This window comes from Microtus ochrogaster, unplaced genomic scaffold, assembly GCF_000317375.1.
Source record: "Microtus ochrogaster isolate Prairie Vole_2 unplaced genomic scaffold, MicOch1.0 UNK14, whole genome shotgun sequence".
Lineage (NCBI taxonomy): Eukaryota > Metazoa > Chordata > Mammalia > Rodentia > Cricetidae > Microtus > Microtus ochrogaster.
The window spans coordinates 1,275,983-1,293,715 of record NW_004949112.1 but is presented as its reverse complement, the minus strand read 5'-3'; the positions used below and the strand labels follow the sequence as shown (position 1 = coordinate 1,293,715).

The 17,733-nt window shown below is 48.8% G+C and overlaps 2 protein-coding genes across 3 annotated transcripts in view; one reads left to right on the top strand and one right to left on the bottom strand.

The window, feature by feature from the left end:
* Positions 1–1,167, bottom strand: part of Emp3 (epithelial membrane protein 3) — a 3,472-nt gene extending 2,305 nt beyond the window's left edge. Inside the window, exons 1-2 of the mRNA XM_005366763.2 lie at positions 1,069–1,167; positions 101–215 (exon numbers count right to left, since the gene is read on the bottom strand). Coding sequence (XP_005366820.1) covers positions 101–178 — 78 coding nt within the window. The 5' untranslated portion in view covers positions 179–215; positions 1,069–1,167. The remainder of the gene's footprint in view (positions 1–100; positions 216–1,068) is intronic.
* Positions 1,168–3,013: 1,846 nt separating this feature from the next.
* The window catches only part of Ccdc114 (coiled-coil domain containing 114), a 24,219-nt gene continuing 9,499 nt past the window's right edge, over positions 3,014–17,733 (top strand). Inside the window, exons 1-7 of one of the 2 annotated variants that reach the window (XM_026789168.1) lie at positions 3,014–3,064; positions 3,880–4,044; positions 4,137–4,228; positions 5,454–5,553; positions 5,886–6,075; positions 16,970–17,092; positions 17,289–17,402. In XM_026789168.1, coding sequence (XP_026644969.1) covers positions 4,159–4,228; positions 5,454–5,553; positions 5,886–6,075; positions 16,970–17,092; positions 17,289–17,402 — 597 coding nt within the window. In that variant the 5' untranslated portion in view covers positions 3,014–3,064; positions 3,880–4,044; positions 4,137–4,158. Of the gene's footprint in view, positions 3,065–3,670; positions 4,045–4,136; positions 4,229–5,453; positions 5,554–5,885; positions 6,076–16,969; positions 17,093–17,288; positions 17,403–17,733 lie in introns of those variants that run through there. The other variant, XM_026789167.1, reaches the window with a different exon arrangement.

Below are 17,733 nucleotides of genomic sequence, written 5' to 3'. Positions count from 1 at the left end.
GGGAGGCAGAGGCAGGCAGGGAGGGAGGTGGAGGCACGGAGGGAGGTGGAGGCTTAAGAGATGGGCTGTAGCTGGGGTTCACAGTGAGCTGGAAGCTTACCTTGTCCAAAGTAGCCACAAAAAGCAAGACGAGAATGAGGATGTGGAGGGCAGAGACCACTAACAGGAGGAGCGACATGGCTGCCAGCGCCTGGCTCAGAGCAGGAGGGACAAACCTGCAGGGTGTGGGAGGACTCAATCCTGGGCAAGAGGGCGGGGGTCTGAGGGAAGAAGCTGGGGAGGACTCTGGAGTCTGAGGGAGGAGGGCTTGGGAAGGCTCCTAAGTGAGGAAGAAGGGGAGTAGGCTGAGCAGTCTTCCCTGGGGAGCAGGAGGCTCCTGTGCTCCTTGAGAGGCCTAGAGATTCTCCTACATGGACTTAGGGGACAGACGGGCAGAACTGACAATGCATTGGTGCATGCCCAGTGCCTTGTCCCAGGGCTATATGGGTCCCCGTATGGAAGTTTAAATTGACGCCCCTTTCTAATCCATCGGAGAGGGGCTGCCCCAGGACAGGCCTCCTTGACTCACGCACTCTCTTCTCCTGGGTGAGTCATGGGTGACTCATCCCCCCCCTTCCTCCAGCCCCTGGCTGAGTGAGTCTCTGTGGTCCTCACTCTGGTCCTCACCCCACCCTACTGTGGACCTAAGGCTCTGGACACTTGGGGAGATGGACTAGAAGTGGGCGGGGGAGGTCTGAGTAGTGAGACCACCTCATACCACCCTCCAGTGCCCAGAGAACTCAGCCCTGGGAACCCTCCTGCACCACACCCCTTCATCTCAGGAGAGAGTGGAAGACCCTATGGGGAGGCTACCGGACATTTCCCATGGTGTGCTCTGTTGGGACCACAAGTCCTCTAGATGGTCCCACTCCTTCCTGTACCCCCCACCAAAGGCTGAAAGGTCACTTCTTCAGCCACCATTGTCCTCGGAGACTGAGTGGAGGGTTTCTTCCTGCCTAGGATGCCCCTCCCATGGTGCCATGCTGCCCCGTAAATAAATCCTGTCTGAATAACGGGTTGCAAACTTACCGAGAGTCTCTGAAGAAGTCAGACTTGGAGTCTGTCCTCGGTTGGGCCTCTCGCCCCGCCCTTCTGCTCCCTCCTTCCAGCTGAGGCCTGTGCCTCCCTCAGCTGCCGTTCTCCCGCCCCTTACCAGCACCCTTCTCCCTCTCCTTTCCCCTCCCTCCCCTTCTCTCTCTCCTGTGGTGGTTTCTGCTTCTCTTAAGTCTCAATATATACCAACCCTTTTATATCCACTTTGGCCTCGCCCAGCTGAGTCCTGTACTCAGGGGAGGGCACAAGGACTTGGTTCCTGATTCTCTGCCCACCCAGTCATACAGTGGGCATGTTCTGGGACCTCCTTTCAGGGCTCAGATGAGAAAGCTTTGGGGCCCTGGGGTGGGGCACATGACCTTCTTGGACAGAATGCTTGCTTTCTTTGATGGAGTTTGGGGCTGAGGATAACACAGGCGTCTGCAGAAGGTCAGACTCCTGTGACGTATGTCAAACTTTGGTCTGACTCTGAGGAGGGACAAGATGTATGAATCCATGGAAAGGAGCAGGATGTAGCCTTTAAGAATGTCAACGATTTTCTGGTTGTGTGACTTTGGGTAGATTATTTCCTTTTCCTGGGCCTCAGTTTGCTGATCTGTATAGTGGGTACACTATACCACCAGTAAAGAAAATAGTGTACGGGAATACTGACTGGATGGGTGGATGGGTGGGGGCTGACTAAGAAAAACAGGATACTCCTAGAAGGTCTCTTGGAGGATGTGATATTTGAGCTGAGATTCAAGGAAAGGAGTCACCTGGACACCAGGGGGAAAAGAAAATTGTTCAGGCCCTGAGAACAAGCTCCTGTTGTTGGGGGAGCAGACAGAGGGCCAGTGTGGCTGGAGCACAGGCAGCCTAGGGTGTGGTGAGAAGGGACATCGGAGGACTCACTTGACATTCATGTGGAACCCGGATGTGTTGTGGGAGGCCATTAGAATCCTCACAGCGGTATAGTCCCAGGACTGTGATGTGAACTGTCTTAGGACACTGAATTAGGGGGTGTGGGGGATAACTGAGTATATCTGCATTCCTTGGCAGGCGACCAAGTTCTGATTCTGATGAAGGGCTTGGGGACCTGAATGATGGGATGTGTGGACCTCTGACGGGGTGAGCTGGGCAGACTGTGATTGAGAGATCAGGAGCTGGGCCCACACAGCACAGACTAGGAGCCCTCACTGGCTGTGTGATCCTAGGCAAGTCACTGCGGACCTCTCCGTGGTCCTCCCTTCACCTCTAAGGACGGTAGTGCAGTGGGTAGCATCGGTCTAGAGCAAGGCTTGGCAGTGTCATGCAGCTTAGAGCACGCATTGGGACTCCCGTGGAGTCAGGGGAACTCTGGTTCAGAGGCTCTTGGAGAAAGGGGCAAATACTTGGGTCCCTTGAGTCCCAAAGCTAAAGTTTGGAAAGGGTGGCTGGAGGGAGGGGGATAGACTTGGGGAAACTGATCCTAGGGTGCTTAGAGAGTGGGTCACGGAGGACAAAATTGGGGGCTTGGGGTGGAGTCTTGTGTTCCTCTGGCATTGCAGGGACAGGAGGCTACATCCCACATCCCATGCCTGGGAGCAAGGAAGATGCTGAAGAAGCCTGAACAGACTTAACATTCCTTGAAGTTTAATCAGTTCAGCACTTGGGGTACCTAGAGGAGGCGTTTAGGGAATCCCCAACAATAGTGACCGGTAGAAGTCTAAGTATCTGGCGACCAAGGGTGGTGGCGGGATCTCCCCCGCCCAGGCCTCGGAGGAGCGCTGCCTCGCAGCCACTTCCTCCCACAGGAAACCGCAGGCGTCGGGCACACCCAACCGGCAGGCAGCGGCGCCCACAGCCCGCTCGCAAGAGAACCACGTGGGATGAGGAGCACTGCCAGACGGAGGGTCCGCTGGAGGCTCCGCCCACTCACACTTCCGCCTCGGCCCTACGCGCCACGAACCGTTACTGGCGCGTGCGTAGTGAGCCTGTGTAGGAACAGATCGTGGTGAGCGTTCCCCGAGCCCTAAATTCCCCAAATAGCCAGGCCAAGGCAGGCTTTTCTTGGACCGGTGCCGAAGGACCCTGCCTAGCCCTAGTCTAGTCTTCCGGAGGCCGAGCTCCACGCACCCTCCAGCACCGAGCCTCCCTCCAGGACGTCCCAACGCGCTGCGCTCCTTTTAAACGACAGGGCCCGCCCCAAAGCCTAAAGCCCGCCTTTTCCAGCCCCTAAGCTCCCCCTTCTCACTGAAGTCCCCGCCCTGCAGGCCCAGAGCGCCGCCTCCTTAGCCGGCTTCTCCCAGAACCCTGACCCTCCTCCCGGCCCTGCAGTTCCTCGGTCCGCTTTTACAACCCCGGACCTTCCGTAGCCTCGCCCTTTATCCTTAGAGCTAAGGGGAGCCCCCACCCCAGCTTCAGCTCCTTACAGACTCCTGGCTGCTTCTAGGGCAGTGCTTATCCACCTCCCTAATGCTGGACCCTTAAATGCAGTTCCTCATGTTGCGGTGACCCCCAGCCTTAAAGTTATTTTCGTTGCTACTTCATAGCTGTTGATTTTGCTACTGTTACGAATCGTAATGTAAATATCTGATGTGCAGGGTGTCTGATACGCGACCCCTGTGAAAGGGCCCTCGGCCCTGGGGTCCCGACCCACTTGTTGAGAACCTGTTCTAGGGTCTTCTCAGCCCCGTCCCTGCCGTCGCCTCTGGCTCGCCCCTCGGCAGGGATCCCCTCAGTCCCGAGTCTTCCATTGGCCTCTCCCGCCCTGCCCTCGGCCCTCCCCTGCCACTGTCCTCAGGCTTCCTTGGCCCCTTGTCTCCCCAGTAACCAGATCACAACAGTGAGCGCGGACCAGTTCGGACAGGTCAGGCACTCGAGCAGGTAGAGCCGAGACCTCGCCCTCGCCCCCAGCCGGCTGCTCGGAGGTGCGGAGAGGCGGCCCGGGCACCGAGTCAGAGTCAAGCGGCGGGACCCAGACTGTGTGTTTGGGTGAGCGATGTCCCGGAGTCGAGACCCAGGGAGGCCGCAGCGCTGTTGGTCGTCCTGCGGCTCTGACTCGCACGCTCTGATGTCCCCTGCAGGAGCGCCGCCTCCGTGGCCACGATGCGTTTGGGCCTGTCAACCAGGAGCGCCCGCTTCGAAGAAGGAAGCGAGGTCTTCCTGGAGGGACCCGGTAATTGATGATTCCATTTCTCTGAAGTTCCTCTCCTGTTCTCAGCTTCTCCAAGTTCCAGAGCCTGGGCTGGGGAGGCCTCCCAGGAGCACCCTTTCCTGAGGTCAGATTAGAGCCCGAACAGAGGGGACTGCTGACATGTGGAGGGGCCAAGCCAGGCAGTGGGGTGGCCGGGAAGACCTCGGACTTGAGGAGAAGTTTGAGTTCCAGCATCCAGAAACCGCCAGGGGAGGACCGCTGAGATGGTTCAGCGAGTAAAGCTCTTGGCACCAAGCCTGACAGCCTGAGGAATCCACGTGATGAAAGAAGAGCAGCAACTCCTTCTGGCCCTCCTTACACTACATAAGTGGGATTTTTTAAAAAAATATTTATTTTATATACAATATTCTGTCTCTGTGTATGTCTGCACTCCAGAAGCGGGCACCAGACCTCATTACAGATGGTTTGTGAGCCACCATGTGGTTGCCAGGAATTGAACTCAGGACCTTTGGAAGAGCAGGCAATGTTCTTAACCACTGAGCCATCTCTCCAGCCCCATAAGTGGGATTTAAATCAGAAAAAGAGAGGGCGCTGGCGTGGTGGCGCACGCCTTTCAGCCCAGAGCCGGGGAAGCGGGTGGAGTTTGCGTTTCAGGTCAACAAGGGCTACATAGTAAAACACTGTCTTAAAAAAAAAAGCCGCGGAGACGAGAACAGCCTAGGGTAGGAGCGTAGGGTTTCTCAGTCTTATGGACGCTGGTTTGGGTCAGTTCTCAGTCGAGGGGCGAGGAAGCTGGGAACCTGGTTGGAAAGATTGAAGGGATGAGTAGGGCAGGCTCCTTGGGACTTGGATGCTAGGCTGAGGTGTCTAAGAAAGAAGGGCTCATTCTGGTGTAGGAAGTCCTTAGGAACTTCGTAGGGAGATGAGTGGAGATTGGGAAGCAATGAAGCTTGAGCCCAGAGGACAAGCAGAGAGAGGGAGGAGCAGTCAGGAGAGAGGGCACCCACTGAAGCTTAAGACCAGGAGGCCTCCCAGGAACATCCTCCAGTCAGAATGGGTTAGGAAAAAACCGGGGTCCTTTTGGCTGGGAGACACAGGGACTGAGAGGGAGTCCTAAATGATGCCAGGGCAGGGGCTGCAGTACAATTTTAGCTTGTAGGACCCCCAAGGGAGCAGGATTCCTCGGTTCTGGGGATGACTGGAAGTCATGCTCCACTTTGAGTCCATTTCCTGGTCTCGCCCATAGTGGACTGGGAGCTCACCCGCCTGCAAAGACAATGCAAGGTGATGGAGGGGGAACGACGGACATACAGCAAGGAGGTTCACCAGCGCATCAGCAAGCAACTGTGAGCTGGCGAGAAGAGCGGAAAGGGATTTCTGAGCCCTAGGAGGAGGGAAGGAAGGAACAGGGGTAGGGGAGGAGCAGGGGCAGAAGAGCGGTAGTGAGAGGGACAGGAGGAGGTACAGGGTCCCAGAGTTGCGGTATCTCGAAGAGAGTCAGGTGCTGGGGAAGGGACAAGGTAGGGGAGGAGCAGGGTGAGGAATCAGAGGAGGGAAGGGGTTGAGAGAAACACAGGGTGTGGGGGGTTGGGGCTCAGTGAGGGGCAGCCGGCAGGAGCTAGTAGTTGTTGCTGGCTTGCTGGTAGGGACCTCCTCCTCCCCCGCTCCTCTCGGACAGGGAGGAGATTCGGCAACTGGAGGTGTTGCGAGCCAAGCTCCAGATGCAGATCAGCGTGGCGCAGAGCCAGGTCAAGCGACTGAAAGACAGCCAGCGTTTGGAGGACATGGACCGTCTACTCAAGTGCAGGGCTCAGGTGCAGGCGGAAACAGAGGCGCTGCAGGAGCAGACCCGGGCACTGGACAAGCAGGTGGGTTCTCCTAGTCGGGTGTCATCCCATCAGACCTTGTAGTATCTGATCTAAGCCACAGCGACCTATCTGAAAGATGGAACCACCAAAAGCCTCCATCCAGAGATAAGGGTGGCATTTACCTTTGTAAAACCAGCACTCAGAAAACTGAGGCTGGAAGGTTGCTGGAAGTTCTCCTGTGAGCTACAAAAGAATTCCACCTCTTGCAATGTGCCAGGCATAATAAAATAGCTTCCAAGCTCTAAAATTTGGCGGAGAAAAAGCAACTTTGAATACCTTTAACTATTGGAAAAGACGACTTTCTAATTTTGGGAAGTGTGTTTTTGTTTTGTTTTGTTTTTCTCAGGTCAAGGAATTTCTCTGTATAGCCCTTGCTGTCCTGGTACCCACTCTGTAGACCAGGCTGCCCTTGAACCTGGAAATCTTCCTTCCTCTGCCTCCCGAGTCCTGGGATTAAAGGCACATGCCACCACACCTGGGTTTTTTTCTTTTTTTTGAGACAGGTTTACCTTAGCTGTCTCGTAACTCAGAACATAACCCAGGTGGCCTGGAACTCACAGATCTACCTGGATCTGTCTTCCAAGTGTTGGGATTAAAGCTGGGCTCTGGGAAGCATTTTTTGAAGTAGTGGGTTCTAAATTTTCTTAAGTTCTCAGTCAGGTTTTTTGTTATTTTTGTTTTATGCTCACTGATGTTTTACTTGCACATACCTGGCGTTACAGACAGGTGTGAGCTGCCACATGGGTGCTAGCAATTGAACTTGGGTCCTCTGGAAGAGCAACCAGTGCTTTTTAACCTCTGAGCCATCTCTCCAGGCCCCTCAGTAAGGTTTTTTTGCTTGTTTGTAAACCTCTGGAAGTCAGAGTCTTGGTGAGAAACAGCTCTGAGAGCTCAAAGCCTTGAACTTGCAGTTTGGCTAATTGTCTTCTGCTGACATTCCTGTCCTGGCCTTGTAAGTGGTCTGAAGGTGACTCAGTTGAGTCATGCCCAACGTGGACTGCTCACTCACAGAATGTGGCAGGGTGACGCTGTCACTCCCTTGACCGGGTTATAGCAGAAAGACCCTTTAGTAGACCGCAGACTGAAGAGAAGACTCCCACCAGCACTGAGAGCCACATGGCGGGGGCGGCAGAGGGGCCCCTCTCTCAGCGGTGAGCTGCTGTGTAGGCTTGTCACCAGCTAGACATACTTGGGAAGAGGGAATCCTAACTGAGAAAATGCCTCCCTAAGGTGTCCTGGGTGCCATTAGAAATCAGGCCCAGGAAGCCACGAGGAAGCCAGGTGCCTTCCCTTCCCAGACTTCTTCATGTGGACTGTGTTCAGGATATGTGAGCTGAAAGAAGCCCCATCCTCTCCAATCTGCTTTTTGCTCATGGTGTTTCATCACAGCAACAGAAACCTTAACTAGGACAGCTGCCAGCAGTTCTTGACGAAACTCAAGCCAGCTCACAATTGCCTGATGTCAGGCTTGCAGCTTTGGGAGATCCTGAGCCTAGGGACCCTAGAACTATGACATCAATGGTACTGATACAGTTTAAATATGGCTAGATACCCAAAGGACAATTTCTAGAGGCTAAGAGAGGGTCTTCCCCCACTCCTCACCAGCTGCAGCACTGGGGAGAGTAGGTCCAACACCATAGAGCTGGCCCTGAGGGTGAGCAGGATAGCTGGCCTGTAGCATGAATAATAAAAACCAAGAGACAGATAGTGGGGTTCAACCTGAAGATCAGAGAAGCAAAGCAGCCAACCACTAGAGAGACCTTTTACTTCTACCAAATCTTCAGACTGAAGGGGTGAGAGCCTGTCTCCACGAATCCTCAGACTCCACACTCCGGTGAGCTCCTGTCTCCTCCCTGTCTCCACCTCCCTAGTGCTGGGATTGAAGGCATGGGATCCCAAGTGCTGGGATCACTTTTGTGTGAGCTCTGTTTCTGTTTTAGACAGATTCATCTACATCTAACCTCCTTTGTTCAACTTTCATCCTGGCCATACCAATAACAATTTGTAACCAACCCTCCTAAAAAATGGCAAATAGCCACACACACCAAATGGTCAAAACCCCAACCTACCTCTTGGGAATGTGGGTGTCGTATTTTTAAATTTACTTCCTGCTGTCTGGGTGGCAACGTTATATTTAGGGGATCCTGAAAAGAAAATTTTGGGTTAGTTGTCAAGTCCTGGGAGACGCAGCTGTATCATTTGTTGTCCAGTCTCTGCATGACGGGAAAGTGCAGGGCTTGTCTCAGGTCCTGGCTAGAGTAGCCCGTTAGGCTGGATCATCTGAGCTAGCCACCTCGAAATTGTTCTGAGCAGTTTGCAGTCCAAAACCAATCTTTAGGTGGTGCTTTTCAGCTTAGAGGTGAACTGTCGTGGGGCCACACCCTCCTTTTGGAGACTTCAAAGGTTGTTGTTAGGTGTATTCATGGGTCACTGCAGGAAACTGATAGAAACTCAAACCCAAAATCATGTACAGGAAGGTATATGAAGCCTTTTTCTAGAATTAGTTGGTACTCTATATGACCATTAATATCATGACAAAAAATTTAGAATATATACATATATGTGTACATGTGTATTAATCTTAGAAAATTTATAGCTTAAGAAAAGTTGTTAAAGAGTCAATATAAAACCAAAGGATTCTGAGATTAGTGGCAATAAAATAGTCCTTAAGTATTTGTTTTTCTTCGGTCCCATATCAGGTGGCTCATCTGATACGAGACAGAGATTTTGGATTTTACTTTAATATGCATGCTTGGGTTTAGAGAAGGAGAGCCACACTCCAACTCCAGAGCCAGCTTTAACTGGACTGAGACTACAAAGAGACAATTTGCATTATGTATCTGTAGAAGAGCAGAAACATTTGAATCACATGGTAAAATGCCATCCATGTCATGCTAAACTATAGATTCAGAAATTGCTTACGTATCATCTCTATTGACTGACCTACAAAATATTGGCACAGGGTGGAGCTATTTAACATTTCCTGTGGGAGAATCTTCCACTGATAAATCTTAGCAGACTGAGAATTATTATAAGTAGGCACTGTGGAGGCAAATTTTCTCTGTTTTTTCTTGTAAAGGTGTAGTGAAGAAATGATCTTTTAAATCAATAACTATAAGAGGCCATCCTTTAGGTAATAGAGGAGGCAGAGGAATTCCAGGAGTCCAATGGCTGAGTCATCTTATTACAGGCCTTAGATCTGTCACCATTCTCCATTTTTCAAATTTCTTTTTAACAACAAATACAGGAGAATTCCAAGGGCTGGTTGATTCTTCAATATGGTGAGCATCTAGTTGCTCCTGTACCAGCTGTTCTAAAGCCTGCAGTTTCTCTGTTGTTAAAGGTCATTGCTCAACCCATACAGGTTTGTCTGTCAACCATTTTAAAGGTGGGGCTGTGGGTGCCTTTGAAATATCAGCAGCTGTTGTGCCCTGTTCTTTTCTTAAATTTTTTTTTAGATTTATTTATTTATTATGTATACAACATTCCTTCCATGTATGCCAGCAGGCCAGAAGAGGGCACCAGATCTTATTATAGATGGCTGTAAGCCACCATGTGGTTGGTGGGAATTGAACTCAGGACCTCTGGAGGAGCAGTCAGTGCTCTTAACCTCTGAACTGTCTCTCCAGCCCTGTTCTTGTACAACCTGAATGGTTGATGACTATTCCTTACAGAACCTTCTAATATTTTCCCCAGAAACATAAGTTAATTTATGGTTCATTTCTAAGATTGGGGAGACTGTTAATCTGAGTATTCCATTGCTGTAACAAATTACATCCCCACAAATTCATTATTATGTTAGCTACGTATGGTTTTTTTTTTGTTGTTGTTGTTGTTTTTTTGTTTTTTGTTTTTTTGGTTTTTCGAGACAGGGTTTCTCTGTAGCTTTGGTGCCTGTCCTGGAACTAGCTCTTGTAGACCAGGCTGGCCTCAAACTCCCAGAGATCCACCTACCTCTGCCTCTTGAGTGCTGGGATTAAAGGCGTGCGCCACCACCGTCTGGCCGCTATGTATGGCTTTAATATTCTTCTCTGTCCTTCTGGTCCTGTGCTTTCTACCCATTTCCCACTCTGCTTTACCTGAGAGAAAGCTCAGATCCCTAAAAACTGAACATTTGCATCCAGAAGAGACCAATTTGGATGCCAAGATTCTGATGAAATTATTGTTACATCCACATCTTTGTCTACCCATTTATTTGTATTTTTACTTTTGGTCTTTGTTCATTTATAGAAGTTTACCAAAGTACTTACTTTATGTTTGCTCCTGAATTTTCTGTTCTCTCCTCAATAACTGTTCTATTATCCAAAGCAGTATGGTTTCTTACAATAGGGATTTGGTTCTTTAATTGCTCTGGGAAAGAATTTCTTCTATGATGGCAGGAAATGACTGAACCAGATTTGGCACAGGGACCTGCGAGAGGCCCCTCATGGAGTTTCCTGATGACAAAGGATTCCCTTGAATATTCCTTGTTGACCCACATTAATTAGTCCAATGCCTGTCTTTGTCATACCATCTGCAAAATCTAGAAGGGAGTTGCATTCAGAATGGATTAGGCTTAGAAAAAAATATTTCTAGGAATGCCCTGTTTACAATCCCTTTTAAGGTGACTTTGGTTGCCACAATTGAAACATATGACATTTTGATTTTTCTTCAAACCCCTGGAAATCACCTCTCCTATCTAAGTATCTTCATGGTCATGAGGTTCAATATTGATTGGATCATGAATTCATTCCTCCAGAGGTGCTGACCTTGCATTTAAAGGCCTAATTATCCTTTTACATTGAGAATTAGTCTTTTCAAAAGTCAGAAATTTAATTATTATTTGTCTAGCTTCTGAATTTGGTGTCATTCATTCTGTTTACTACTGATGTCAGTAAGAAATCTGTGAAGGTTTCTTTTGGGTTCTGCATGTCTTTAGTAAATGATTAAATCTTCTTTCCTACTCCTTCAGTTCTATCCCAAGCATTCAAAGCTGCGGCACTGCATAAAGCCAGGATGTGACCGTCACACAGAGACTGACTTTCTACAGTAGCATGGTTTCCTTCTCCAAGAACTTGATCTTGAGAGAGTTCCTCATCTCTAGCTTTGCTCCCTTGTTCTATAGTCTTAGCATCTTCTCTGACCTAGGTTCTCCATGGTAATTGTTGCTCGGAAACAGCTTTAACCAACTCTATCCAGTCATTAGGGATAATTCTATTAGGAACTGACCACGAGTTTAACAATTGCTTCACAAAGTGAATGCATGCCATAGGAGACCATTGCTTCCTTGATCTCCTTAAATCTGACATTGTCACAGGAGTCCAGTTAGCTGTAACAGAGCCTCTGCCATTTGGCAATTCCTGTAAGGTTACTGGATATAATAAGGTTGGCTGTTTGAAAACCTTATGCTGTTCCTTTAAAATCTTAAAATGCAACACTGAAATTGGTGCTGCATTAAATTCCTCTGTCTGGATTTGATTATCTCTGTGGTCTGTTTTATTAGTTTTTTCTAAGGCCTGTATCTTAGCACTCAGATTAACCAACTTTTTTAGTGATAAAACAAAGATGATCATGCTGATAGTGTTTACAGCTGAAAATATATAAATCCGATCTAAATTACCTATCTTCGCATCTAATTGTTCCATTTTCAAACTGTCCAGTGTATTATCATACAGAGACACAAATCCTCCAGTGTAATGGTGTTTCCAGGTTTTTTAGTTGTTTTCTTTTTCTTGATATTTATTGAGCTCTACATTTTTCTCTGTCCCCTCCCTGCCTCTCCCCTCCCCACTTCAATCCTCCCGCAAGGTCCCCATGCTCCCAATTTACTCAGGAGATCTTGTCTTTTTCTACTTTCTACTTCCCATGTAGATTAGATCTATGTAAGTCTCTCTTAGTGTCCTCATTGTTGTCTAAGTTCTCTGGGATTGTGGTTTGTAGGTTGACTTTCTTTGCTTTATGTTTAAAAACCAGCTATGAGTGAGTACATGTGATAATTGTCTTTCTGTGTCTGGGTTACCTCACTTAAAATAATGTTTTCTAGCTCCATGCATTTTCCTGTAAAATTTAAGATGTCATTTTTTTTTGTTTTTCTTTTTTTTTTCTTGTTTCCTGCTGTAAATGTACCACATTTTCTTATCCATTCTTCAGCTGAGGGGCATTTAGGTTGTTTCCAGGTTCTGCCTATGAAAAACAAAGCTGCTATGAACATAGTTGAGCACATGTCCTTGTGGCACAATTGAACATGCTTTGGATATATACCTAAAAGTGGTATTACTGGGTCTTGAGGAAGGTTGTTTCCTAATTTTCTGAGAAATCGCCACACTGACATCCAAAGGGTTGTACCAGCTTGCATTCCCACCAGCAATGCAGAAGTATTCCCTTTACCCACAACCTCTCCAGCGTAAGTTGTCATCAGTGTGTTTGATCTTGGCCATTCTTACAGGTGTAAGATGGAATCTCAGGGTTGTTATTTGCATTTCTCTGATGACTAAGGATGTTGAACATTTCCTTAAGTGTCTTTCAGCCATTTTAGATTCCTCTGTTGAGAGTTCTCTGTTTAGGTCTGTACTCCATTTTTTTTTTTTAAATTGGATTATGTGTTCTTTTGGTGTCCAATTTCTTGAGTTCTTTGTATATTTTGAAGATCAGCCCTCTCTCTGATGTGGGGTTAGTGAAGATCTTTTCCCATTCTGTAGGCTGTCTTTTTGTCTTGTTGACCATGTCCTTTGCTTTATAGAAGCTTTTCAGTTTCAGGAGGTCTCATTTATTAATTGTATCTCTCAGTGTCTGTGTGCTGGGGTTATATTTAGGAAGTGGTTCCCTGTGCCAATGAGTTCAAGTGTACTTCCAACTTTCTCTTCTATAAGGTTCAGTGTGGCTGGCTTTATGTTTAGTTGTTTCCAGCTTTTCAACTAATTCCTCACTTTAAGAATGCCCAGTTGTCTACTACATCGGCTGTGGATGCTGGTGAAGACGTGAGGCTGACTGCTGCTGTGTAAAGGCCTGGCTGGGTTTCAAGGCAGCTACTTCATTTGGCAGCAGCCTGAGAAGGAGGTTCAGGGTGAAAAAGGAAAAACCTAGCTGGTAGGGTGCAGGTAGGGTAGTGATTCTGGCCGTGTGTAACTCCAGCCTGTGCCAATGACTATAAAGCCGCAGGCAAATGGCTTTTTTTGTGAATTTGTACCCCAAACATTGGGTGCCAATAATAAAAACCAGAGACAGATATTGGGGTTCAAACTAAAGGTCAGAAAAAGCAAAGCAGCCAACCACTAGAGAGACTTTTTAACACTATCAAATCTTTAGACTGAAAGGGTGAAATCTGGTCTCCATGAATCCTCAGACTCCACACTCCACCGAGTTCCTGTCTCTTCCCCTTTATAGTCCTCTCTCTTCCCGGCTCTCCTGTCTCCACCTCCCTAGTGTTGGGTTTAAAGGCCTGTGATCCCAGGGGATGGAGAGATGGCTCAATGGTTAAGAACACTTACTGCTCTTCCAGAGGACTTGGGTTCAATTTTCAGCACCCACATGGCAGCTAACAACTGTCTCTAATGCCAGTATCTGACACCCTCACACAGACATATATGGAGGCAAAATACTAATGCAAGTGAAATAAAAGTAAATATTTTTTAAAAATTAAGGGCATGTGATCCCAACTGCTGGGATCATCTTTGTGTGAGCTCTCTTTCTCTTTTAGACAGATTCAATCTTGTGTAGCCCAAGGTGGCCCTGAACTCACAGAGATCTGTCTGCCTCTGTCTCCTGAGTCCTGGAATTAAAAATGTGTGCCACTGTTCCCCATCTGGTTCATTTGGCTGACTAGTGTGGCTTCTTTGCCTCTGATCTTCAGGCAAGCTTAATTTATTTAAACAAATAATACGCCACTATACTGGCCCCTGCACATCCCAGGGTCAGTGTGGGAGCGCTGACCTTGAAGCCTGAGAGCAGATGAGGTGGCTCCACCCACTCCCCTCCACCCCAGCAAAGCAGAGAGCTGGCCCTGGTAGTGCAGGAGTTGGAGTGGGCTGACCAACTCAGTTACCACACAGGCCCAGACCCAGGGCTTTGAGTTGGCCCACCCCAACATCTGTTTACCCAACTAAGATCTGCTGGAGTGTTTAAAGGTGCTGTCCCTGAGGACCCAAAGCTGCAGGATCTTCTTGACACAGGACAACAACAGGCTATCTGAGAGGAATCCCTGTGTGATTCCAGTAATGTAGAGATAGCAAGGGGCCTGGAACCAGACCACTGACTCATTGCAATGAGCATTTGCAAGTAAAACTGTTTGGGCCAAAGGGTAGACTGGCTGATACACCGTGGCACACTGCAGCTTCCACTGTGAGATTTTTTAATTTGCATTTTAATTTTTTTTTTGAGATCGGATTTCTCTGTAGATTTGGGGCCTGTAGTGGAACTCGCTCTGTAGACCAGGTTGGACTTGAACTCACAAAGAATCACTTACCTCTGCCTCCCAAGTGCTGGGATTAAAGGCATGTGCCACCACTTCCCAACTTGCATTTTAATTTTTTAATACTTTTATTTTCTGTTTTCTTTTGAGGGGGGGAGGGTTCAAGGGCAAAAGGCAGATATAGAGGGATAAGGAGATTAATGGAATTGGGGTACATGATATGAAATTCACAAAGAGTCAATAAAAAGTTAAAAAGATGGGGCTTCATGGGAAGTCCTTAGGTTACTGGGGATATGGTTTTAAAGGGAGTAGTGGGACCCTGTCTTTCTGTCTTGGCACCCTGGCTCCTTGTGGATGGGTTTGTTCTGATGCTGGCTCTCAACCATCCCTCCCTAGGGCCTTCTCCAGGTATCCAAAGCAAGGGGCGCTGATGGAGGGCTGACACTCCTCGATCCGCAAGCCCCACGCCTTCTCTCACTGCTGTCGTTGCAGTAGTGGAAACTGACTAGTGCAGCCGAGCAGACAGAGTGGTCAGTTCCCACAGCAGCATGTAGCCCTGCGGGGAGTCCCGACAAGCCTGTGGGTTATGACTTGTGCCAGCACCCCAATGCTGCGTGTTTGACAGGAATGCTTTAGCCAGCACAGTTCCAGCAGCCCACTGTTTGGGTCACAAGAAGTCAGGAGCAATTTGTAAAAATAGTATGTATAGATTCAAAATGTTCCTATTTAATTTTTTAAAATTTCTTTTTATTATGTGAAGTGTGTGTGCATCGAGGTACCTGTGCAGGCCAGCAGAAGGCGTTGGAGTGCCCTAGAGCTGGAGGTCTAGGTGGTGGTGCATCATGCCAAGTGCTGGGAACTGAACACTGGTCCTCTGTACGACTCTCAACTGTGCTCTTAACTGCGGAGCCAGTTCTCCGGCTCCATGGCTCATTCTTGAAGCTCACCATTTGGGTGTGTGCACTTGGCTCTGCTCCTCCCTTCAGTTCTGAGTTGGCCTGCTGGTCAACCTACACTTTGGGCTCTCAGGACATCTGCTCTGTATTGCATAGAACTCAATCCCAGAATCGAAAATGAAAAAAAGTGTTATTGAAAAAGTATTCTCACCCGACAGGGTTTCTCTGTGTAGCCCTGGCTGAAACAAACTCTGTAGATCAGGCTGGCCTTGAACTCCCAAGTGCTGAGATTAAAGGTTTGGGCATCACTACCTGGCTTTTTTGTTGTTTGCTTTTTGAGACAGGGTTTCACTACGTAGCTCTGGCTGTCCTGGTCTCACTGTGTAGACCTGGCTGTTCTCACAGAGACCCAGCTGCCTCTCCTAGTCCTGCTGGAATTAAAGGTGTGCACCGCCAAGCCCAGTGTTGTGACTGAAGATTTAACTGGAGTGGTTGCAGATTCACTTGACATTTCAGAACGGGGAAGGACCCTTGTACATTTTGCTCAGTTTTCCCCAGTGGTAGCATTTTTGGGTTTTGAATTGATTTAATTTTTATCAGAGCAACCACTGAAAACTGGTTCAGGAAAATGTCACCTTGCTGAGAGACAAATACTGCCACCTTGTGGTAAGTCCTCAAGCCACTAGGCGCGTCTGTTAGGCCCCTGTGTTAGGGGCCTCTGTTAGGCCCGTGTGCTGTCGCACATGTTACATGGAAGAGGCTGGAGTTGGCATCTTGGTGCATGTGTATGCTTGCCGAGGTTTCTGGAACTAGGTCTCCTCATGGGGTGCTCCACTAGAAATTGATTCTCAGCTCTGGAGATCACTGTCCAAGATCATGGTATTGGCTGGGTTGTGCTCAGGGGGAGCCATTCCTGCCTCCTCAGGGTCTCACCTTGTAGCCCTGGCTGTCCTGGTTCCACTCTGTTGGTAACTTGTGTCTAGGCCCCATCCTGAGGTCCTGGGGCTCAGGATGTTTGATAGGAGTTTCTGGGAACACTATCTGGCCTACAGCAGTAAGTGGTCCATTCAGTCTGCACTCTGCTGAGTAATCCACAGGTAGCATGTGGATGGACGCTCTGGGGACTCTTGCTGTCTTAGTCCTCCAGCATCCTCCTCTTCCTGGACCATGATAGCACCGATGTAATCCTTCCATCAGGAGAGTCAGAGGCAGGTGAATCTCTGAGTTCAGGGCCATCCTTCATAGTGAGTTACAGGACGACCAGGGATATACAGTGAGAACCCAGAACCAACCAAACAAACAAACAAACAAAAAAAGGTAGGTGGATCTGTGAGTTTGAGGCTAGCCTCAAGGACAGGCTCCAAAGCTATGGAGAAATCCTGTCTTGAAAACCCAAAACCAAAATAAACAAAAAAACAACAAAAACCAAACAACAAAACCAGAATACGAATGAACTAAACAAAAAATAAAGATGCCACCAGGAGGGGTAGAGCTGGCTCTGGCTCTCTTGGACCACAGTCCCCGTGGTTGCGCAGACTTGGGCCCAGTGGCTGCAGAGACGACAGGAACTGATGCTCTTTCCCAGACGTGTGACAGCGCTTCTTCTCTCCAGATCCAGGAGTGGGAGAACCACATCCTCACCCAGAGCAAGAAAGCCTCGACTCCTGGTGTCATCTTGAATCAGAAGATGAAGATTCAGAGAAGGATCCAGATTCTAGAAGACCAGCTGGACAGGGTGTGTGCCTCAGGCTCTCTAGGAGGGACCTCAGGCTCCGACATCTGTAGACAGACACTGTGGGCTTAGGGGTCCCATTAGGAGATCAAAGGGCCCTGGGGTGGGTAGGTTTCAGGCTCCCATGGAGGAAACAGGGTGGTCCCCACCTCTGGCAGGTCCTGGACCTACCTCATAAATGCTTGAACAACCTCCCCAGGTCACCTGTCACTTTGACATCCAGCTGGTGAGGAATGCGGCCCTGCGGGAGGAGCTGGACTTGCTGCGCATAGAGAGGGGTCGGTACCTGAACATGGACCGCAAGCTGAAGAAGGTGGGGGAAAGGAGCCCTGGCCCTGTCACCCCTCTCCAGCCCGATGTCCCAGGCAGAGCTCCTAGGGCCCAAGTCCACCTCAGTGCAGGGGAGAGAGGAAGAGCACAGCTCACCTTGACTCAGTCCAGGCAGGCTCAGGTCAGGGGGAAGAGAGGAATCCCTTTGAAGAGCCAACCTGCCCTACCTCCCTCTTTTCTTTCTTTCTTTCTTTCTTTCTTTCTTTCTTTCTTTCTTTCTTTCTTTCTTTCTTTCTTCCTTCCTTCCTTCCTTCCTTTCTTTCTTTCTTTCTTTCTTTCTTTCTTTCTTTCTTTCTTTCCCTTCCTTCCTTCCT